This window comes from Chelonoidis abingdonii, chromosome 26 (genome assembly GCF_003597395.2).
Source record: "Chelonoidis abingdonii isolate Lonesome George chromosome 26, CheloAbing_2.0, whole genome shotgun sequence".
NCBI lineage: Eukaryota > Metazoa > Chordata > Testudines > Testudinidae > Chelonoidis > Chelonoidis abingdonii.
The window spans coordinates 479,813-504,440 of NC_133794.1; the positions used below are offsets into that span (position 1 = coordinate 479,813).

The 24,628-nt window shown below is 47.8% G+C and overlaps 1 protein-coding gene across 1 annotated transcript in view; it reads left to right on the plus strand.

Moving 5' to 3' along the window:
* LOC142045986 (adhesion G protein-coupled receptor E3-like) overlaps positions 1 to 24,628 on the plus strand; it is a 197,033-nt gene that overhangs the window by 106,891 nt on the left and 65,514 nt on the right. Inside the window, 1 exon segment of the mRNA XM_075061223.1 lies at positions 12,365 to 12,372. Within this exon segment, the coding sequence (XP_074917324.1) occupies positions 12,365 to 12,372 (8 nt within the window).

Genomic DNA, 24,628 nt, shown 5'->3' on the forward strand with positions numbered 1-24,628 from the left:
TCCTTTATGAAATCCTGGAGGGCCTTCTGTTGCTCAGCGTGCCAGACGAGGAGGGCCTGCCGCTCCACCTGGTGGGACTCCTGCAAAAACTGCAGTGTCTTCTGCATCTCCGACAGCTGTTCTGCTAGCCACTGCAGGGTGTTCTCCATGGCCAGGGCGCCACACTGCGTCTATGGCGCTGGATCCCGGACGAGCCCCCACGTGTAACCAGGCCCCTTCCTCACCCCCTTGCTGCAGCTCACCGCTGTCTCAGTAAAGGACTCTGAGACTCCTGAATGCAACACCTGTGGCTTTTTATTCTCACACAGTTCCCTCCACCAGTGATTCTATTTACAGCTGTACAGGGTTTTTCCTCCTCTTCCCTTTACAGAGAGTCTACCCCCAGCCTGGACACTGTCATGCCTCTGGCTGTTCTCTCCCCACCCCTTCTCTGGCTGCCAGCCAGCCAGCCTTTATGGCCCTTGAGCCTGCAGGCCCACAGGTGCAGCCCATTCAGAGGCCAGGCACCAGGCTTCTCCCCAGCACCAATCCATTCTACCTGATTGGGGCTGGCCGAGCAGGGGCTAATTAGCTGCCTTTGCAGCAGCACCCTGCTACAAACCTATTGAGAGTCTTTAGGTTAAGTTTAGAGGCGAGAGCAACAAGGATGATGTCATGGTGGGCATGTGCTATAGACCACTGGATCAGAAGGATGAGATAGACGAGGCTTTCTTCAGACAACTAAACAGAAGTTTCCAGATCACAGGCCCTGGTTCTAATGGGGGACTTCAATCACCCTGACATCTGCTGGGAGAGGCTCTGGGCCAGAATGGATGAATTCCTGGGGAAGTGGTTTCACAGTGGGAAGCTCTATCACTTCCCCACTCCAAGGTACTAAGACTCGGCTCATCACACAGAACTGCAGTGCAGACAGCGAGGCCTTCAGGCTGAGAGCTCAGGAGGAGATGATGGACATGCACTGTGATACAAGTCACCATGGCAATCACACAAGGTACCTGGAGATACCCAGGGACCAAACTGCAGTACAGAGTGATTCCGAGAAACTCCAGTCCTGGTTCTATCCTTGCTCTGTCCCCAGGATCCCCAGGTCAGGACCCTCGTCTCTAGCTCCAGAACTAGTGTGGACGTTGCTGACTGAGCCAACGGTTCTCAGGCTGTCGGCCATGGGACTGTGCAGACACCTTCATTTCTGGTTGTCTCACAGAGGTGGGGGCTCAGAGGGGAGATGGCTCAGCAGAGGGCCTCTGTGGTATGAAGTGGGCCCAGAGAATGAACAGGGAAGGGAATTCTTAGCCCAGCTAAACCCCAGGCTGGAGGTGAGCATCTCCCTGCGGGGAGCCAGAATAACATTTCCCCTCAACTCCCACTTTCGGGCTGATACGACCTAACTGAGAGTTTGTCTCCATGGCAAGATACTGCACTGCAAGCCAGGCTGTGAATCTCCAGCGTGCCAGCTTGTGGCTCAGTAAAATCCCCTGTGAGCGCTGCTGCAGTTCAGCATGCTACTGCAGTGCCCAAAAGGGATATTGCACCATAGATTCTCCACCTCGCTTGCAAAACAGTTACTTGCAGCGTAGACAAGTCCTGATACTGCTCCTGAATCCTCCAGCACCAGGGAAAGCTCCTCCCTGGCCAACTCCTCTGCTTGTCTTCACTGAGAAGTTATGTCTTTGCCTTGGCTTCCTGCAGCTTAATGTTTCCAAGATAGAATGTTACTCTGGCCTCAGAGGGGGAGAAGTAGCCTGGTCCAATGGTTAACCAGGACTCCTGAGTCTGATACCCAATTCTGCCACAGTCTCACTGGCCATTCAGTGTCTCATACAGTTTAAGGCCAGATGGAACCATTAGATCATCTGGTCTGACCTTCTGTATAGAACAGGCCCCGTGTATAGAGCCCAATAACTTGTGCTTGTCTAAATTGCCTGGTGCCTTCTAGAAGGGCAGTCGATCTGGATTTGAAGACGGCATGGGCTGGTGATACCCGTCAGCCCCGTGTTCTTGGGGAACCAGGGCACAGTATCCAGCCTGTCTGACTCAAGAAGGACACCACCACCACACACACCCAGCCTCTGCTTGAACCAAAACCGATCAGAAGAAAGATTTACAGAAAGCAATAAAAGGCAGTGGGAGACGCACCTAAACCCCTCCTGACAAGGGTGACAGGATTAAGGCAAGTCCCCTTGCCTCTTCTGTATCAAAGATGGGACAGGGAGGCATCTCCATTAGCACACAGAATGGAGAGAGATTCCAAGGCAAGAACTGCACTGAACTCTGGGACCAGAGAAGCAAGGATGCACTGCATCATGGGGGATCTCTGCTCCAGATGTTAATGAACCTATGCCTGCCGACACCCAGCTCAGCAGTTATCAGACGAATGAATCCTTGATTGATATCCAAAATACTGAAGCTGCCTAATTGCATTGTGAGCTCCCTTGAAGGAACACCACCCACCCATAGCCAGGAATGATCAGTTCCTATTGTCTAGCCTAAAGAAAAACCCTTGAGTCATCAGTTTACCCATAAGCAAATCTAGTGTTCTCCCTTGAACCATTGTTGTTTCCCTTCCAAAAAAACCCCTACCTATGCCCAAGTAAGTGTTCTGATGCATGGATCCAAACTTTGCATCATTTCCACTGGGACTTCATCTTCTCCTGACTGATCATGCTGGGGGCTCTGCCTGTCTCCAGCACTCAGGACCCTAGCTACCACCATCACCTGGGAACTCCGACCAGTTCAAGCTTCATGGAGTGGTGAGACCCCAGCGCGCTCTCTCTCTTTTCTTTTCTACCTCATGTATAACTTTTTAACCCTGACCTGTTTGATCAGGTCTAGTTTTCTATATCTGACTCTTTGTAATCATTAACAATGTAACTTATGTTTTGTTTAGCCCTCCTTGTGTGGTTATCACTATGATTCAATAAATAACTTTTATGGTTCAGCTGGTTGCGTCTCTCTCTCTCTCTCTCCTTTAATCTTTTGTGTTCTTAGCTTCCCCATTTACTCTGCAGCAACACTTCTCTTACCTAAGCTAAAGATCCCTGTAGAGCCCAAAAATACTGTGGGGTTTGCTCATCAAGTGGGTTACTACCAGTACAATTGTAACATGAAAGTGGGGATAGGGACACATGCTGAACCTATGACATATGAGGATGGCAGCTTGGAAGTGCTGCTCGACCCAGACTGCTGAGTCCAGGGGCATATAAGGATGGCAGTCTGGAAGGGCTTTTTGACCCAGCCTGCTCAGCCTTACTCTATTCCGGTGCGGTACCTGTGGCATATAAGGGTGGCAGCTTGGAAGTGTTGCTTGGACCAGCCTATTGAGTCCAGGGGCATATAAAGTTTCAGCTTGAGAGTACTGATTGATCTGGCCTACTCAGACTTGCGCTGTGTGTGTGTGTTCGTTCATCTGGAAGAACCCAGCCCTGGGGAACCAGGATAGCTCCTGGGAGGGGACTTGCAGAAGGGAGAAGTAGAGCTCCATATGAACACACAAGAGACACAAGCAGCACATTGATAAAATTACCTCCCCCCAAAAAAGAGTAACCCTAATAAATGAGCGTACCCCAAAGTAACGGAAAAATATGGTAACAATGGAGAATCCACTGCTTCCCTTGGGAGTTTGTTCCACTGGTTAATCGCTCTGGCTGTGGTGTCTTATTTCCAGTTTCATTTTCTGGCTTCAGCTTCTAGATGTTGGTTCTTGTTCTGCCGCCCCCCCCCCCCCCCCACATAGAGACATGAGCAGACTTCTCTCACCTGACTTGTCCAGGGGCCCCAAACTCCAGCTACATGGAAATAAACAAACCCCCACCAAACAACTCGCCAAGTCCCTCTACCTCCAAGTGTAGGCTCTGCAGCTGTGCTCTCTGAAATTCCCCTGCTAGCTGCACCTGGCTGGCTCTTTCTTCACCTCTAGTCTGCAGAAGAGAAGAATGAGGGGGGATTTGATAGCTGCTGTCAACTATCTGAAAGGAGGCTCCAAAGACAATGGATCTAGACTGTTCTCAGTGGTACCTGATGACAGAACAAGGAGTAATGGTCTCAAGTTGCAGTGGGCGAGGTCTAGGTTGGATATTAGGAAAAACTTTTTCACTAGGAGGGTGGTGAAGCACTGGAATGGGTCACCTAGGGAGGTGGTGGAATCTCCTTCCTTAGAGGTTTTTAACGTCAGGCTTGACAAAGCTCTGGCTGGGATGATTTAGCTGGGAATTGGTCCTGCTTTGAGCAGGGGGTTGGACTAGATGACTTCCTGAGGTCCCTTCCAACCCTGATATTCTATGATTTTATGCCAACAGTTCCCTGCATGGCCTGGGACAAAGATCTGGCAGAGAATGCAATATGGCCCACCTTGACAAGCAGTCACTGTTCTGCAGCCAGAGAGACTGGCCTTGGCTGGCATGTTTTACAAGGAATCTTTCATGCTGTTTCCACAGATAAATTTATCACTTTTTCTTGTAATCCTCTGGATCCTGAGAGACAAACTTTCCCCCTTAATGAAGATGTGTCCACTCTCAAAGACACCAGGTAGGACAGCACTAAATCTACTAGAAGGGTCCAGTGAGCCTCCTGTATGGGGAATTCCTGTGGGATTCTGCACAGATTGCTGCTACCATACAGCTGAGCACATGCCACTGTAGGGTTTCCAGGTTATCTTGGCGACCCTCTGCTTGATGAGAGAGTAACAGTCTCATGGCCCAAGGAGCTGAGAAACCCTAACTTGCATCATGGGACCATCTGCCAAAATAAGGACAATTTGCATGAATAAGGGTATGCTGTATCGGACCTTAAATTAGACACAGCACAGCCAGGCTGGCAATTGAAGGGTCAGGTTAGGAGAGAGAGATCAGGTCTACGACAGTAAAGGATCATTCTGGGACAAACTTTTCTGCCATGTGCATCATGTTGGTTCCTGGATGGATATTGAGATGACAGTTGCAGTCTGTTCCAAAGCCCGCTGAAGTCAGTGGAAGTGATGGTACAGAAGGGAGAATCCATATGTGGATTCATTTTTCACTAGCTGCCTAGAATGTTCTGGACCTTTATAGGATCTCATGGCACCTTCCAGATTTTCTGAGAACTACATTTTCCTCCAGCCTCTAAGAATGTTGTCAGCTATGCCCTTGCAACCATATAAGGAGCAAGGAATCACCTAGGGTTGGCACCTTTCTAATTGCAGAAAACCGAAGAGACTGGCCCTGCCCCTGCCCCTGCCCCCACTCATTCTAGCCCTCCTCCCTCCATTGCTCATTCTCCCCACACTCAATCACTTTCACTGGGCTGGGGCAGGGGAGTTGGGAGCAGGAGGGAGTGAAGGCTCTAGCTGGAGGTGGGGGCTCCAGAGGTTCAAGGTGCAGGAGGGGCTCTGGACGGGGAAGGGGGTTCAGGGTGGGGCTCTTGCCGGGTGACGCTTACCTCAGGCTGTTCCCAGTCAGTGGTGCAGCAGGGCTAAGGCATGTCTGGCCCCTAGGCAGAGTCAGGTGACTCTGCACGGTGTGCGCTGCCCATGCCTGCAGCCATCAGCACCAAAGCTCACATTGGCCATGGTGCCAGGCCAACGGGGGCTGTGGAGCTGGCACTGGGAGAGGCAGCAGAACTCGGAGCTTTGCTAATTGCCGCTGCACCTAGGGGACGGATGTGCCAGCTGCTGCCAGGGAGCTGAGCAGAGCCAGGGCAGACAGGGAGCCTGTCTTAGCCCCACTGCACCACCAACCAGACTTTTAATGGCTTTGCAGAGCCGCCAGGGTCCCTTTTCGACTGGGCATTCTGGTCAAAAACTTGATGCCTGGGAACCCTAGTATCACCAGTTAGTCTTATGAGACAGGGATAAATCATGCATCAAAGTCATGAAATGGGATACAAATGCAATAAAAAAATAAGGTATTTAAATATTTAACAAATGGATGGGGGGAGGGTGCACCATTTGGTCTAGGGCCGACCCTGTCTGCTGGTCTTCAATGTCTCTCAGGTTTTAGCTCCATTTGTAGGATTTCCCAGTGCTTCTAGTTTCTACTTTAAATTGATCATGATCTCAATTTTCATTTCCAATTCTGTAATGCTAACAGCTTCTTAAGGGGAAAGCTGCCAAAAAGATTGACCCAGAGTTACTGCTACTTCATTCTCCCTCACTCCTCTGACAGACCTCCAGGTACTGCAGTTCAATATATGAAGTCTTCAGCTACCGCTTTCTGGGCCCACCTCTGGCTTTTCAGTATGGCTTAGTGACACTATTAAAAGACCTCTCAGTGGGACATGGCAGCAGAAAGAGGTTCTTGTCCACCATGGGACAGAGTGTGAGCAGATGAAAACTAGAACACCCGGAGGAGTGACAGAGTGAGTGAATGAATAAACGAACACAGAGAAGGAGGAATTATCCCTGACACCCAATCTTTCTTTTTCTCAAAATTCTGGGTTTTCCCATCAAGGCCTGTTTTGAACCTGAGTTGTCCTCACCCCTTTGGACATTCCACTACTCCTAGTGACTGGATGCACTGAACCCCCACATTAGAGTCCGCATAATGCTGCTGAGAGCTGCCAAGCCAATACCAGCTTCATTGCAGACACTCTATATGGGACTCACTTATTATGGGCACAGAAACCTTACAATAGGCATTATGTTTCACTAACCGGAGAACTTACCAATTGTGTTTGTCCTCTGGGTGCTTGCTGGTGGTAGGCAGCTGGGAGGCTGGAGTCTGAGTGGCTTCTCAGTACCCTGGGGCAGGATGTAATGGATTCACAGGGTCTGATCTATGCTGCAGCCTGTCACCAGTCCCTTTGGAGAGATCCCTGTAGTGTGCTGGGCCCCAAGGAGCTACACAGTTTCACAGGGGCAGACCCGTGGCTTTCAAAACTAGGCCTTTGGGTGCCAGCATCCCCTATCATTTTCCATGGCTCCCTGTAGTAAGTCCAGCAGAACCAGACTCCAGTGGGAGGTTTGTTCTTTACTCCTTCAGGGAACAACGCGCTCAGTGAGTATTGCAGTAATGCCAGGCAGCCTTTTCAAAACAAGGTAAGAATGTATTTGGCCTGGTCTACACTGGGGGGGAAGGAGTGTCAGTGTAAGATACACAACTTCAGCTATGGGAATATCGTAGCTGAAGTCAATGTTTCTTATTCTGACTTACCTCCTGTCCTCATGACACAGGATTGATGGCCGCAGCTACCCCGTCGACTCTGCTACCGCCGCTCACTCTGGTGGAGTTTCAGGGTCGACGGGCAGCACGTTTGGGGATCGATATATTGCATCTAGACAAGACGCAATATATCGATCCCCGATAAATCAATCGCTACCCGCCGATAGGGCGGGTAATCTGGACGTACCCTTATAATACCTGGCCTCCAGAATCTGACAGTCCTTACTTTAGCATAGAGAGGCACAGGTTAAGACATGGTCTGTGCTGACCAATGCCAGGGCTTGCATGAGCCAGGCTGCTGTAGGAACAAACAATCTTGTGTCTCTCTCGCCAGCTCTGTTCCTTTAGTTCCAGGTGTGTTTCCTGTGTCTTTGAAAGCTCAGCTCTAAACCCAGCCACCTGTCACCTTTCCCCTTTGTTCTCCCACTCAGGGTGTTTGGTTTGCTGCCCTGCAACGGGCCGGGAAATCTATTTCCTCTCAGATGTTGGTCACTAGGAGTGAATGTCCTGGACACTGGGGTTTCCATTGTCTATTCCAGACCCTCCATTCACATGTGTAGATTTTCTTTGCTTAGTTTGTTAATAACTCTGGTCTCCAACCAGACTGCTGAGTCAAATACCACATCACATCCCTTTACGCTCAATGCACAGAAATGCAAAGGCCAAAGGGAAACTGAAGCATGCACAGGAATTATAAATCATTACCAAAATTGACACAATCACCATACAGGGCCCTTGTAATTTTGGATTCTGTCAGATATAAACTTTTTGCATCTGTTCCTCATGGGTCAGCAAGCCTAATGCTAAGCAAGGAAGCAAACACACGCCCTAGAGAGGGGCAAGATGCACAGTAAGTTTGCAGGAGACCATGTATCTTGCTAATCTCTTTAGGCAACAGTTGGTGCTGCATCTGCTCTCTGTCCACCTATGAAGCTCAACAGGTAACAGAATGTCCATCTACACCGCGCAGCAGCAGCAGCAAGGCTCAGAACCCAGCTCGACAGACTCAGGATCATGCGACTGTGCTAAAAGTAGCTGCGTACACAGAGCGTCTAAGTTGTGGCTTGGACAGGAGGTCAGGCTCTGAATGTAGGGAGGGGGATGGGCCTCAGCTGGTCCAAACCACAACTTAAAAGTGCTGCTTTACCGCGTTATATCTGAATTCGTGTTATATTGGGTCACATTATATCTGGGTAGAGGTGTACTATGCTTTTTATTTAGACTGTTTTCTTTTAGAGGCCAGTGTACGTAATGTTTTGGGGTTTTTTTGAAATTTTTGAATAGGCTTTTTAATTTAATTATATCTGGGGGGTGTTTGTTAACTAAAAGGTAGGGGTGTTATACACATAAGCAGATTTTTTTTTACTTGTTTTTAGATTTAAGCATTGCATACACGCACAAAGTATTTTTAATTATATTTAGGGTTGATTTGTTAGCTTTTTATTTTTAGGTTTGAATTTTTAGGGTTTTTGTTGGGTTATAATTTGGAGTTTTTGGGAGGGATTTTTGTTGCATTAACATGGATGGTGTTTGGCTTGCTTTTGGATTTAAAGTCATTAGCAGAGTTTAGAGACTCTGTTTTAAAAGGGACACAGTCAACTTCCACTAGAGTTTTGATTACTTTTTATTTTTAACTTTTGCTTTTATAATACACAGCGATTTGAAAAAGAAAACACAACCTTTGGGGCTTAATAGTATTTTAATTAAGTAGTATGCTTTGTTTGCAGGGGTTTTTTTTTACTTTTTTTTTTTATAATATACCCTGTACATGTTCTGGGCAAAATGCACATTTTTTATAGTTTAACTTTTTTAACATTATATTAGCCATATTAAATTTTACTTAAGCGTAACTTTTTTTTGTTGTTGTTTGGGTTTTTTTTGCGCTTAATGAGTTTTTATGTACTTTTATTAAAGTGAGAGTTTGATTACAAAGAGCCACCTTAAGACTCAGTGTTTTTAATGTTGCTTTTTTTGTTTTGTGTACCTTACCCTGTTGTTGCTGCAGAAGGGTATACTATTTTTTTTTAAAAAAAAATTATAATAGCTTTTATTTGTTATTTTGTTACCAAAAAACAAATTTAGATTTTTATTTTATTTTGGAGGGATTGACTGCCTTGCTGCAGCCACAACTTTGGTCTTTAAAAAGATATTGAACTTTATAAAGCATTGAGGTACTGTTCCTTAAGGGTTAAATGCTAAATACCAAAACCAAACAACACTAGTTATTTGTGTTTGGCAAAAAGTATGGGTTACTTTTGTAGTTTTGAATGAAAGATTCAAATTGATTTTAGTGGTATTATTTAGAAATAAAACAAACCCAATTTATTTTAAACTTACAAAACAAGAGTTTTACAAAGTAGGAGTATTGATTTAGGTCTTTAAAACCTTACATACAGTAACTTGTCCCTTAATGCTGTAGTTATGTTCCTGAAAAATGCTATTCTAAGCGAAACAATGTTAAGCAAATCCAGTTTCCCCATCAGAATTAATGTAAATGAGGGGATGAGGTTCCAGGAAAAAAAACTTCACCAGACAAGACTGACTCTCTCTCTCTCTATATATATATATACACACACACACATATATATATATACAGAGAGAGAGAGAGAATAAGTTTTAAACAAACAATTTAATGATCATGAAGCTTGGTAGAGGTGAAGTCAGAGGATGGAAGAGGGTGGGATATTTCCCAGGGAATGCCTTACTGCTAAATGATGAACTAGCAGTTGGCTGAGCCCTCAAGGGTTAACACATTGTTGTTAATGTAGACTCACTCTACAAAGCAGCACGAATGGAGGGAGGGGAGACAGCATGGCAGAGAGAGAGAGTAAGCTGACCAGACGGCAAGCATGAAAAATTGGAACAGGGGGTGGGGAGTAATAGGTGCCTATATAAGAAAAAGCCCCCGAAATCGAGACTGTCCCTGTAAAATTGGGACATCTGGTCATCCTAAGACAGACACACACCAGGTGTGTGAGAGAGACATGCATTTCCCCTTTAAGTAAGCTGACCCAAATCTAAGTACTCTGCCTTTTTAAGTAGATCAGCAAGTTGAGACTGCTGCTGCTGCTGGCAAGCTCCCTCTGTCCTGAGGCCTGTCATGTCCCCCCCGGCCCGCTCTGTGGAGATAAGGTACAGAAGCAGGAGAGGCAGGAGCAGGGGGTGGGAGACACAGTGACAGTAGCACCCCTTCCCCTCCCCCCCACCTCTGCACAGCAAGCAGGAGGCTTCCGGGAGCAGCACATGGCAGAGGGGGAAGGGACAGATGAATTGCCCGGCAATTGATAGCCTGCTGGGTGGCTGCTGCACAGGGAACTTAGGGGAGCGGGGAGCTGATGTGGGGGCTGCCGGTCCACCCTGGTTCCAACCTCCCACAAGCTAGTTTCAACAGGTTGCTCTTTCTGCAAGCAGTGGAACATCAGGCGACTGCTAAACAATGCTAGAAGGAAGCATTGCGCAAATTTAAACAAGCGTGTTCTCTAATTGATCAGCAAGAAACAACATTAACCGAGACGACTTTAAGTGAGGAGTTACTGTATTTACATAATATATTTTACACACACACAAATATTTTTATATTGCATATTTATATTGCTTTAATATTTTTACGCAGCTGTACATGGAGTACTTTGTTTTAATATATTTGGGGGCAGTTAAGTTTTAATAGAAATCCCTTTTTTTAGCAAATTTGACTGAATTGTTCATAGTCAAATTATTTAACTTAGATTGGTTTTTTTGTGTGTGGATTATGTACAGACTTTTTTTGGAAAAGGGCCCATTTTTCCTTCAGAATGGCTGCAAAGAAACCCAGAAATTTTTTTTTATAACCCTTAAAAAAATATATTTTTACAATGTTTAACTGCTTAATTCTCTCCAGCTTTTGCAGAGTTAACTTTTTATTTTACTTTTTTTAATTACTTGCTTATTTTTTTAAATGACACTTTTATTAGCCCAGATATTCCCATTTCAGGTATTGGCCCAGGAATCTGAACTCTCCATGCCTGTGCTTACTTACTGCTTTTTTTTACGTTTGCCACTATGCCCTTTAGGGCTCCCAACTTGTTTTGTTGCCTGCTTGCTTGTTTGGGCCTGATTTTGCCTTTTTTTGCTGTTGCTTTACTGGCAGTATTTTAGAAAATAATTGTTGTTTTATTACTAATTTTGATAAGGAGGCACTGATGGGCTTTTTAATTTTTGTATGTAAGCTGTAGTATGGACATTGGCTAATGCAGGGATCGGCAACCTTTGGCATGTGGCACACCAGGGTCAGTCCTCTGGCGGGACGGGCCAGTTTATTTACTGGCCGTGTCCGCAGGTTCAGCCAATCGCAGCTCCCACTGGCCACGGTTCGCCACTCCAGGCCACTGGGGGCTGCGAGAAACAGTGACCAGCACATCCCTCAGCCCCCATTGCCCTGGAGCGGCAAACCATGGCCAGTGGGAGCTGCGATCAGCCAAACCTGCAGACACAGCAGGTAAACAAACCAGCCCAGCCCACCAGAGGGCTTACCCTGCAGAGTGGCATGCCAAAGATTGTCAATCCCTAGGCTAATGCTTGTTTAGTTCATGGACTGTGCCCAAACTTTTGCAAAAAAAATTTAGAGTAGTTTTTTGTACGAATGGTAATTTTGGGGGGTGTTTTAGCATTGTTTTTAGGGGACTCTTCACTCTAACTTTTTTTTATGAATTTTTTTTACCCTTATAACTTTTTCGTGCCCATGCTTGTGCTGGGACATACATGACACAAAAAGTCTACAGTCACTCAAAACCCTGACTGACAGAGCAGGAGGGGGGAATGCTAATCCCCCTACCTTTTGGGCTTGATCCTGCTACGACTGAGGGTATGTTCGCCTATGCAATTTTTCCCTGACAGATGGGTAGGAGCAGCGAGGACTCTAATTCCTGCCCTATTGCCCAGTATCTCTACGAGTGGGGGTGTGCACACCTGAATGATTGATCACTTTATACGTATGGTATACCTTTTAGCAGTATTTTAACAATTACGGTGGATGTCTTCTTTTCACAATTCTCCACCAAAAATGTTATGCTTATAAGAAGCACACGGGATCTTTTTCAGGGGAAAAGGCAATATGCCGCGTTAATTGGAAATACAACAATTAGCATATGCATTTAATTACACACACACGCTCCTGCCAGTCGATGTTTTACAAGTTTAGAGTCCGGATCAATCTAATGCCCAGCCAGGTTGATCACAGGTAGAGAGGAGCCAAGTTCTGTTGGTCGCGACACAATGCTCTGGGGAAGTCTTGGCAGGATGAATCCAATGTTTCATGGCAAGGCACCCTGTTTATATAGTGATATTTCTTTCACTGGGACCAATGAATTTTGCACCCTTATGCTATAATTCATTGTTCTTTGACAAGTGCTTGTTTTTTTAAATTGGGTTTTATGTATTTTTCATTTTTTTTATTAATTTTTAGGGAATTATTTTATGCTGCTTTTGATCACAGCTACTCTGTCTTTATTGCTAGGTGCATGTCTTATTTTTAGAGTCATTAATTCCCCCTCCTCTGACATTTAATAGGGGCTTGTTGAAATGTCCTGGTGCCCTTACATTTGTCCTTGGTTCTTTCCTAGAACAACTGGTGCGCTGATGGCCTTTACGCTTATTTTTAACACACATTTCTTATTTACACACAAAACAGGATTGATTTACATAGAGCATTGGAACAGAATATCAAATTGCAATGCAGGAGAAAACAATTATTGCATCCTTTACTTATTTTAAAATGCTAAATCTACAACAACGTGGTGACCCTAAAAGTCTGTCACAGCCTTGAAATCAGCTTCAGACACAGATTTTGGCTGATGCATCTTTACCGATGGCCCATTAGGCCATTCCTTTCTGCTTTCAGAAAGGGTGGCTGGCAGGATATGGTCAAATCACGCACCAGTACATTTAATGCCTGCTACATTATTATTCTCTATTTTTTATTTTAAATTATACAAATACAAACATAAATTTTTACTACTGCAGCTGTGTAGATGTCCCCTGATAGGCCCATGGCTGCCTGGGGCTAGGGGGGGCAAGTGGGGCAATTTGCCTTAGGCCCTGGGCCCCACAGGGGCCCCACAAGACTATACTATTCTATAGTATTGCAACTTTTTTTTAATGGAAAGGGCCCCCCAGATTGCTTTGCCCCAGGCCCCCTGAATCCTCTGGGCGGCCCTGGATAGGCCAGGGAACTTCCAAAGTACCTGAGGACAGAACTCTTCTAACTTCCCCTCCCTGGCATCTCCAGTAAGTTGCCAGCTGGCTACTCCCAGCTATTCAGAGGATAGCGGCTTGCCTGCCACACTCTCCCATATATCATGGCTCTGTCATCACTCACTTGGTTCTACTTACTTGGAGGGAATGCGAAGCCTCGGCGTCCCATGGCCGCTCAGAAGACAAGCTCTGGGATTCTCACCCTGACAGCTTAAGGAAGATTAAAAGCAAAACCAACAGACATCCAGCCACAGCATCTTCCTCTTTAATACCCTTATCTCCGGTCTCTGGAAACAGAGTCTTTGGGCCAAGCTCACCTCACTGGAGTCAGTAACTGATCCCACTAAGGGGAGGGGCCCTTTATTATTTATTATCTTCTGTAACCCCTGCAGTGTGCTGGGTGCCCTCACAGGGCAACAGGGAATCAGACAGTCCCTATGCTGTTGTTTACACACTCATGGGAGATCACTCCCCCCACAAGACCGGATATAGGTAGAAATGACCGTGCCCATTCTCTCCCAGGGGAATAACTTTCACAAATGGTCTTTGGTCCTATTCACCCCAACGTGGCCACTAGGGTGATTGTGGGCTCAAGAGTTTTTCCCTATACTTAGTGGGAACTACGAACTGTCTCTGAGGATGCCAGTCCTCCTTGTGCCCACCAGAAAGGGTGTCCTTGTATAAGAGTTCTCCTTCAACAACAAACCTGGACCTATAAAGAGCTGAGAAGCAATGAGTTGATGCTGGAGACATTAGTTCCTTGCTGGGTTGTGGACTTGGGCTTCATCCCACTGGAAGCAATGCAGGTGATGGGGGTGTTTCCATTGACTGTGAACCACTCTCTGCTGGTGCACCAGGTTGTATTCCAGGCTCCAGTTGAGCTTCTTGCGTCAGTTTAGCTGATGCTACAGGTGCAAGCTCTGTGCAGCCCTTTGGTGCTTGTTCCCCTGACTCCAATGGGTTTTCTTGCACGGGCTCTGGTGCTGACTGCTCATCCAGTTTTGATCCTTGGTCTGGTTCTAGCTGGCTCCCAGGAACTGGATCTGAAACTGCTGCTATAGACTCTAGTTTGGAGTCTGGTTCCACTACCTCTGGCTGGGTCCCCAGGTCCGTGGTATCAGGGGGCACAGACTATGTCCTAATAGGAGGCTCGGGAATGGAGTTAGGCATGGAGGCCTGTTTAGCCTGGCTGTGGGTGACCGTTCCCACCCTTTTTGTTAGCCTCACATGCTTGGCTTAGTCTTCTCTCAGCAGCATGGGAATGGGATAATTGTCATAGACTGTAAAAGTCCATATTCCTGACCAGCCCTCGTACTGGTGTAAATGTTCCTCGCTCTCCCGCTCGGAGGAAGGCCACTCAGGTTGGCCCAGTCTGGTCAGCACCAGAGTTTGCGGGATAGCCGGAGCCCACAATAGGGTTGGGCGACCAACCATCACTACCAGGCTTTAGCCTGGGCTGGGGTAGCTCAAGTAGTCAGCCTATCAACACAGTCTATCAGGGGTGGTGGCTCTGGCCTGGGTGGGGCCCAAGCCGACAACAACCACACACTCTTTAAGGGCCGGCTCTGGCCTGGGTGGAGCCCAGGCAACCCATGAGCAAACAGTCTTTATGGGGCTGGCTTTAGCCTGGGCGGTGCCCAGGGAGCCAGCAAACAAACAGTTTCTCCAGGTGAGTGATAAGGGAACTCCTGTCCTGGGTTAGAGCCTTCTTGCACCATTCAGGAGGTCAGCCACCTGGGGTGAGGTGGCAGGGGGATGTGGGCTCACCCTACTCCACTGCATCCCAGCCCAGGGCCCTGGCAGGGATCCAGGCACAACACGCCGACTGAGCCATGCCAGGCTCTGCAGCCAGCTGCTCCATGGCTGCCCCTGGGCTCCTTCCTGCCTCCCCAGGGTTTGGTACCTGTGGCTTCCAGGCCTCTTCTGGCTCTTCGGGGTAAACCACAGCAGGTACTCTGGGCTAGTCCTTGTCTGCATCTGGGAATCGGGGACAGCCCAGGCACAGGTTCCTCTTGGGACCTCAGGAGAACATGCCGAACGTCGTCCTTCTTTGCCAGCTCTTTGCCAACTGTGCTGCAGGGTCAGCCTTTTATTCTTCCGGCCTTGCCCCGGTACTTCCGTCAAAGGGGACAGGGTGATCTAGGCTCCGCCCTCCAAGGGGCATGTAAGCATCCCTCGCTTTCCCGCTTGGAGGGAGGCCCCTCAGCCTCACTAAACAACCCCCCCTCCCACAAGTCCATCTCCAGAACCAAAAGATGGCACCCTCCTCCCCCAGCTGGGAGAAAAAGTCTGTGTTGACATGGTCCTTGCCTGCTCGATGTCGAACCGTGAAGGCATAAGGCTGCAGGGTTAGATACCAGTGCATAATTCAGGGGTTTGTCTCTTTTGCCATTTGTAACCACTTCAGAGGTGTGTGGTCAGTCACTAGTACAAAGGGGCTGCCTACAAGATAATATCTTAAGGTGTCCACTGCCCACTTGATGGCTAGTGCTTCCTTCTTGACCACTGCATAATTTCGCTCTCGGGGGAACAGTTTACAGCTGATATATACTATAGGTTGTTCTTCCCCATTGACCTCTTGCAACAGGACTTCCCCCAGGCCCACCTCCGTCGCATTGGTCTGCAGCAGAACTCCTGTCAAAATCAGGGCTGAAGAGTACTGGCTCCTTGCATAGACGGTCCTTGAGGGTTTGGAAGGCCTGCTGGCATTCTTTTGTTCACCACATGTGCCGAGGGCTCTCCTTCCTTAGGAGCTCTGTCAGGGAGGCTGCGATTGAGGTGAACCTGGGGAAAAAGTGGCAGTAGTAACCTGCTAGCCCCAGGAATTGCCGCACCTGTCTCTTCATAGTGGGGGCCTCATAGGCCTCTAATTCGTGGACCTTCCCCACCAAAGTTGTACTTGCTCTTGCCTGAAGGTATATCCCAAGTAGGTGGTCCCTTGCCAGCCAATTTTACATTTCTTGGGGTTGGCCATCAGCTTGGCATCCTTCAGAGCCCATAGGAAGGCAGCGACTTGGTGAGGTGGTCCTCCCATCGGCAGCTGTAAATCACTACATCATCAAGGTGTGCCACCGAATAGGCTTGGTGTGGCTGCAAGACTCGATCCATCAGCCTCTGGAAGGTAACTGGTGCCCCATGAAGGCCGAAAGGCATTTGGGTGAATTGATATGACCTGGTGGGGGTAGCAAACGTGGTCTTCTCCCAAGGGCTCGGACCTAGGGAGATTTGCCAGTACCCCTTTGTAAAGTTGAGGGTACTGATGTACTGAGTGTCTCCCAGGCAGTCGAGTAGCTCGTCAATCTGCAGCATGGGGTAGGCATCAAATTTTGAAATGTTATTGACTCTCCTAAAGTTGATGCAGAAGTAGATCGTACCATCCAGTTTTGGGACCAAGACGATGGAGCTGCACCAGTCACTTTGTGACTTCTCAGTTACCCCCAACTCTAGCATGGTCTGCACCTCCTTTTTGACACTTTCCCGCATGCTGCATGGCAATGGCCTGGTGGTCTCTCGTATGACCTTCCCTGGGTCAGTTAGTATCTTATGCTGCACCAGGATGGTTTGTCTGGGTCTCGCTGTAAATGTCTTAGGGAAGGACTTTACCAGCCCCTTTGCCTGCTTCAGTTCTTCCTTGGTCAAGATATCTCCCAATTGCGGCTCTTCGGGGTCAGTGGGGACTGGTAGTTCAGGTCCAAATTCAGGCTCAGGGGAATACGGTATGATCAAAAGCCCTTCCCCCTCACGCAAGGCCTTCAAAGGTTGACATGATAGATTTGCTTTTTCTTCTTTCCATTGAGTTGGGACACTTCATAGGTGACAAAGCCCTGGCTGGGATGATTTAGTTGGGAATTGGTCCTGCTTTGAGCACAGGGTTGGACTAGATGACCTCCTGAGCTCCTTTCCAACCCTGATATTCTATGATTCTATGACCGGCCTGACCTGATGAATAACCTCATAAGGCCCCTGCCACCGGGCAAGCAACTTTGACTCCTCTGATGGGAGGAGAAGCAGTACCCTCTCATCTGGTGCTTCCACGGGACCCCTTATTGTAGGTTTGCTCTTGGGCTTTCTGTGCTTTCTGTAAGTTTTCTCCTGTCAAGTCCCCCACCCAGGTCAGTCATTCCTGAAGATGCAGGACATATTGGAGGAGGTTGTGTGATGGGGAAGGGGTCTGTTGCAAGTTCGCCCGCATGAGGTTGAGTAGCCCCTTCAGCTGTTGACCATACAGCACCTCAAAGGGGAAGAACTTAGTTGAAGATTGAGGGACTTCCCGGAGGGCCAGTAACAGGGGGGGAATCAGCTGGTCCCACAGGCACATCTCTTTTGGGGGGAAACCTCCATAACATGTCCTTCAATGTATGATTAAAGCGCTCCATTAGCCCATCCATCTAGGGGTGGTAGACTGAGGTTTATAGTTTCTTTATCCCCAAGAAGTTGCAGACTTGGCGTAGGAACTACGATGCAAAATTGGTACCTTGATTGGTCAGGAGTTCTCGTGTGAGGCCAACCCGGGTGAAGATTTTCATGATCTCGCCGGCGATCGTCCGGGCCATGATACTTTGCAGGGGGATGGCTTTGGGGAACCGGGTCGCATAGTCCAGGACCACAAGGATGTACTGGAACGCTGCAACACTTTTAGACAGGGGCCCCATGAGGTCCATGGCGATCCTCTCAATGGGAAAGGGCAGGGCCGTCCTTAGCCATAGGCAGAACAGGCAGCTGCCTAGGGCACCACTAGGTCTGGGGGCACCGCTCTGCTGGGAGCCCGGACAGATGGAAAGCAGTGGAGCCTGTAAGAGCAGGGCTGCTGGGTCCTAAAGACAGCCGAATGCAGCACAGTCTGAGGGAGGGGATTGGCTGCTGGGGTCTCTGGGAAGGGGTGGGGGAAGGAACTCACCTGTGAGTGTGACTCTTTCCCCCAGCGTGAGGTGAGGCAGCCTCAGCGGCTCTGGCAATATCCTTTGTTGAACCCCATAACATCCATTCTTCTCCCCCCTGCCCCGTGAAGCACCCCCACCTTTCTCCCTCCCCCTATGGAGTACCCCCTCTCCCCCCCTCCCTGGCTGCCTACTGAGGAATGAAAGTGAAAGTAACTCACTTCCTTGGCAGGCAGCCAGAATTGGAATGGTCGCACAGGTCTGGGCTGGGGATAGCCAGATAGCATGTGCAAAAAATCAGGACAGGGGGTTGGGGTAGGGTGAGCAGATGTCCTACTTTTATAAGGACAGTCCCAATTTTGGGGTCTTTTTCTTATATAGACTCCTGGTGCCTATATAAGACAAAGCCCCAAGTATGGGGACTGGCATTATAAAATCAGGACATCTGGATCTGGTCACCCTAGCTGGGGAGCACATCCGGGCAGAGCTGCACAGGGCAGGATGAGCTGCTGTTGATTCACGGGTGCCCCATCCCTGAGATCAGATGCTGTGCTAACTTCACCATGGTCTGTTGGGCTGGCAGTTGTGCCCATTGGCGTGTGATCAGACCTGAGGGTTTGCTGCTGCTGTTGCCACTCTGCACCCCAAGAGGTGGATTTTGGGGTCCTACAGTTTTCCACCTATCTCCTCCTCTACCGCAGCTGTTGAATCAGCAGGCTGGGGGGTGAGCCAAGCATGAAAGCAGTACTGTGTTGCCATTTAGATTGTCATTTAACAAATTTGTTTGCCAAAAATGCTTGCTAACAATCCTGAATTCAATTTCATTTAAAAAAAATCAATATCTTAGCCAAAAACAGACAATTAAGTCGCTGGCAATTATTTATGTCAAGTTTGGTATGGGGAAGGGAGTGGGCCAGTTTTCATCAGAGAAACAAAAAATGTTGACTGACTTTCCTACAGCCCTGTTACTGCTAAATCAGGGATCGGCAATCTTTCAGAAGTGATGTGCCACGTTTTCATTTATTCACTCGGATGTAAGGTTCACGTGCCAGTAATACATTGCAACGTTTTTAGAAGGTCTGTTTCTATAAGTCTATAATGTATAACTAAACTATTGTTGTATGTAAAGTAAATAAGGTTTTTAAAATGTTTAAGAAGCTTCATTTAAAATTACCGCCAGCCCCACTCAGCACCTGCTGCTGGCCTGGGGACCCCCAAGGAACCCCAGGCTGGTAGCAGCTGAGCAGGCCAGTGGCTGAGACCCTGGCTGAGCCACTCAACCTTGCTGTTGGCCTGGGGTTCCATTCACTCAGCTGGCAGTGGGCTGAGCAGGACTAAATTCAATGAAATAGGAAAAACAAGAGAACTAATGACAAAGTGCAAAAACCCTAGAGCAGCGTGGTCCCCAACCTTTTCGTCTGGCAGGCACCAGATGAAGGACCGTGGTGGCGGACGAGCATCTGCCGAAATGCTGCCAAAATTTGGCGGCGACGCCTCTAGATGACGCTGCTTGTCGGTGGCAAGTGATGTCATCCAGAGGTGTCGGCGCGCCGAAATGCCGCCGAATTTCAGCGGCCATTTTGGGCAGATGCTCGTCCTCTGGCCAGTACGCCGGGTGCACTGAGAGGCTCCTGTGAGCACCATGGCACCCGCGGCACCGCGTTGGGGACCCCTGACCTAGAGAGCCTCCTGAAGCATGGTGATCATTTTGATTTAAATGGACTTGAACTGTACAAAGAATTGAGTTGTTGCCACATGCAAAATCGATGATGGACATTGTACAGTTTATTCATACCAGCAAAACTTGTTGACCGATATATCCTAATGTGTACATTGCCACTCTTATTCTACTGACAATTCCTGTAACAGTAGCATCAGGAGAACGGAGTTTCTCAAACTAAAGCTCATTAAAAACTATCTCCGCTCTACAATGAGAATCAGGAACACTTGACTGGTCTTGCTATTCTTGCAATCAAACAAGACATCACTTTGTCTTTGTCATACGATGACATTATTACTGATTTTGCAGCCAAAAAAGCCAGAAAGATTGCTTTTAATTTAAAAAACTAATCCTTGTTTCAATACCTCTTCATAGAAATTTCCAATAAAATGTTGACAAATTAAAAAAAATGAATATTATTTGCATCATTCTGTCAAATCAGAATGTTTTCTATAGTGCTACTTCTTTAGTGCTAGTCCATCAGCATTACAGTGGCTTAACTCCGTTATACTGGTTTTAATAACATGCATGTGGCAAGTTTTCCAATACTGTAAGCTTATGTTTGTGTTGCTAAGAGCAAGTCAGGCACAGGGGCACTAGTTTAATAATCTTGCCTAGGGCACCATAAATCCTAAGGACAGCCCTGGGAAAGGGGACCAGAGGCGCTTTTGGTATTCCCTTTGGGGCAGCTCGTTGGCAGTCTGGGCAAGAGTTGCAAAAGTCTCAGACCTCCTTGTGTACTCCTGGCCAATAGGATTGGGCCAGGATCCGGGCCAGAGTTTTCTCATGGCCCAGGTGGCCCACTGCAGGGACGTCATGAGCCAGCTGTAGGACCGCCTATCGGTGGCAGGGAGGAACCACCAGTTGTGTCCAAGTTTCATTGGTCTGGCTCTCACGGGTAATCCAGTACAGGCGATTCCCCCACCAACTCAAAACAGGGGTATGTGGTGGCCTGATGGGGCAGATTCAGGACCCCATTAACCCTCACTAGTTGTTCGTGTGCCCGCCTACAGGAGGGGTCTTCCCATTGTTCATGACTGAAGTCCGTGCCCAATGTTGGGGCCTCTTTTGGTCCAGGTTCCCCTCCTTCCAGGATATCAGGGTTTGAGGGGTCAGCAGACGGTCCTCCCTGTCAGGGTCCTCCAGAGCTTGTTCAGCTTCTTGTAAAGCTTCTTGTTCAGCTTCAAGGGTGGCCTCCACAGATGAGGCCCTATCAGCCATTGTTTGCAGGAGCCCCACAAAGCTCTTCCAGTCTTGGCCCAGGATGACTGGGTCAGGGGCGGCTCTATGTTTTTTTGCCACCCCAAGCACAGCAGTCAGGCAGCCTTCGGCAGCATACCTGCGGGTGGTCCACTGGTCCTACAGATTCGGTGGTGTTTCTGTGGGTGATCTGCCAGTCCCATGCCTTCGGTGTACCCGCCGCTGAATTACCACCGAAGCCACTGGACCGGTGGACCTCCCACGGGCATGCCGCCGAAGGCTGCCTGACTGCCGCCCTCACAGTGACCAGCAGGCCACCCCCTGTGGCTTGCTGCCCCAGGCACGCACTTGCTGTGCTGCTGCCTAGAGCCGCCACTGGACTAGGTGTGCCAGCTTTGGGTCTAGCCCAACCATCAGGGTCTGAGTTTCCCCTTTTACAGATTGGGGGCTATCCAGTTTATTGCACCAAGTGCAGCATGTATGATTACCTGCCCTGTGGGTGGGTGGCATATTTTTGCATTCGTTGCAAGGAGCTCAGAGACCAAGTACAGGCTTTGGAGGACAGGGTGGTGGAACTGGAGGAGCTAAGGGACGCAGAGAGCTGTGTTGATAAGGCCTTCCAGGACAGTGTAGATTTGGCCCACTTCCGGTCAGACAGCCCCTGTGCTGTTGAGGAGGATGAAAGACTCAGGGAAGGAAAGCAGCCAACGGGGGCAGAGGGAAACCTTCCCATAGTTAGACCCTCCTTCCAGATGATGTTGGGTTGCCTCTCACACTGAGGTTACCTCTCCAGGGGAGGGAACTCCAGTCACTAGGAAAAGGCAGGTGTTAGTAATGGGAGATTCAATCATTGGAAACATAGATAGCTGGGTTTGTGATGACCGGGAGAACTGCATGGTGACATGCCTGCCTGGTGCAAAGGTTGCGGATCTCTCGAGCCATCTAGACAGACTTATGTGTAGTGCTGGGAAGAAGCTGGTGTCATGATACATGTAGGTACCAATAACATAGGGAAGGGTAGGAGAGATGTCCTGGAGGACAAATTTAGGCTGCTAGGAAAGAAACTGAAATCCAGGACCTCTATGGTAGCATTCTTAGAAATGGTCCCAGTTCTATGCGCAGGCTCAGGTAGGCAGGCAGAGCTTCAGAGTCTCAATGCATGGCTGAGATGATGACGTGGGGCCAGGGGGGTTAATTTATTAGGAACCAGGGAAACTTTTGGGATAGGGGGAGCCTATACAGGAAGGATGGGCTCCACCTAAACCAGAGTGGATCCAGACTGCTGGTGCTTAACATTAAAAAGGTTGCAGAGCAGTTTTTAAAACTAAGAGATGCGGGAAAGCCGATTGCTGCAGCGGAGCACGTGGATTGGACAGAGACTTCTCTTAGAGGAGAGTCTATTGATAGAGATTCTCTAGGTTCTAGTGAGGAGGAGCGGATGGAAGAGGATAAAGTATGGGCCAGATCAGCTGAGAAACATTCACATAAGAAAGAATCTGACACATCAGAAAAGGGCAGACAAATAAACAGGGACAAGTTCTTAAAGTGCTTATACAGAAATGCTAGAAGTCTAAATAATAAGATGGGTGAACTAACTAGAGTGCCTTGTGATAAAGCAGGATATTGATATAATAGGCATCACAGAAACCTGGTGGACTGAGAGCAATCAATGGGACACAATCATTCCGGGGTACAAAATATATCAGAAGGACAGAACAGGTCGTGTGGGTGGGGGGGAGTGTCACTATATGTGAAAGAAAATGTAGAATCAAATGAAGTAAAAATCTTAAATGAATCTGCACATTCCATAGAATCTCTATGGATAGAAATTTCATGCTCTAATAAGAATATAACAGTAGGGATCTATTATCGACCACCTGACCAGGACAGCAATAGTGACAATAAAATTCTAAAAGAGATTAGAGAAGCTATCAAAATTAAGAACTCAGTAATAGTGGGGGATTTCAATTATCTCCATATTGACTGGGTACATGTCACCTCAGGACAAAATACAGAGACAAAATTTCTCTATACTTTTAATGACTGCTTCTTGGAGCAGTGGTATGGGAACCCACAAGGGGAGAGGCAATTCTCGATTTAGTCCTGAGAAAATCACAGGATGTGGTCCAAAAGGTAACTATAACAGGACCTCTTGGAACTAGTGACCATAATATAATGACATTTAACATTCCTGTGGTGGGAAGGACACCTCAACAGCCCAACACTGTGGCATTTAGTTTCAGAAAGGGGAACTATGCAAAAATGAGTAAGTTAGTTAAATAGAGTGACTAGAGTGAAATCCCTGCAAGCTGCATGGACACTTTTCAAAGACACCATACTAGAGGCTCAACTTAAATGTATACCCCAATTAAAAAACACAGTAAAAGAACTAAAAAAGAGCCACTGTGGCTTAACAACCATGTAAAAGAAGCAATGAGAGATAAAAAGGCGTCTTTTAAAAAGTGGAAGTCAAATCCTAGTGAGGTCAATAGAAAGGAGCATAAACACTGCCAAATTAAGTGTAAAAATTGAATAAGAAAAGCCCAAATGGAGTTTGAAGAACAGCTAGCCAAAAATTCAAAAGGTAATAACAAAATGTCTTTTAAATACATCAAAAGCAGGAAGCCTGCTAAACAACCAGTGTGGCCCCTGGATGATCGAGATACAAAAGGAGCACTTGAAGATGATAAAGTCATTTTTTTGTTCAATATCTTCACTAATGATCTGGAGGATGGTGTGGACTGCACCCTCAGCAAGTTTGCAGGTGACACTAAACTGGGAGGAGTGGTAGATAATGCTGGAGGGTAGAGATAGGATACAGAGGGACGTAGACAAATTAGAGGATTGGGCCAAAAGAAACCTGATGAGGCTCAACCTGGACAAGTGCAGAGTCTTGCACTTAGGAAGGAAGAATCCCATTCACCCCTACAGACTAGGGACTGAATGGCTAAGAAGCAGTTCTGCAGAAAACGACCTAGGGGTTACAGTGCAAGAAGCTGGATATGAGTCAACAATGTGCCCTTGTTGCCAAGAAGGCCAACGGCATTTTGGGCTGTATAAGCCAGCAGATCAAGGGACATGATCATTCCCTTCGATTCAACATTGGTGAGGGGAGGCCTCATCTGGAGTAGTGTGTCCAGTTTTGGGCCACACACTACAAGAAGGATGTGGAAAAATTGGAACGAGTCCAGCGGAGGGCAACAAAAATGTTTAGGGGGCTGAAGCACATGACTTAATGAGGAGAGGCTGAGGGAACTGGGATTGTTTAGTCTGCAAAAGAGAAGACTGAGGGGGGATTTGATAGCTGCTTTCAACTATCTGAAGAGGCTGTATCTAGACAGTTCTCAGTGGTTCCAGATGACAGAACAAGGAGTAATGGTCTCAAGTTGCAGTGGGGGAGGTTTAGATTGGATATTAGGAAAAACTTTTTCACAAGGAGGGCGGTGAAGCACTGGAATGGGTTACCTAGG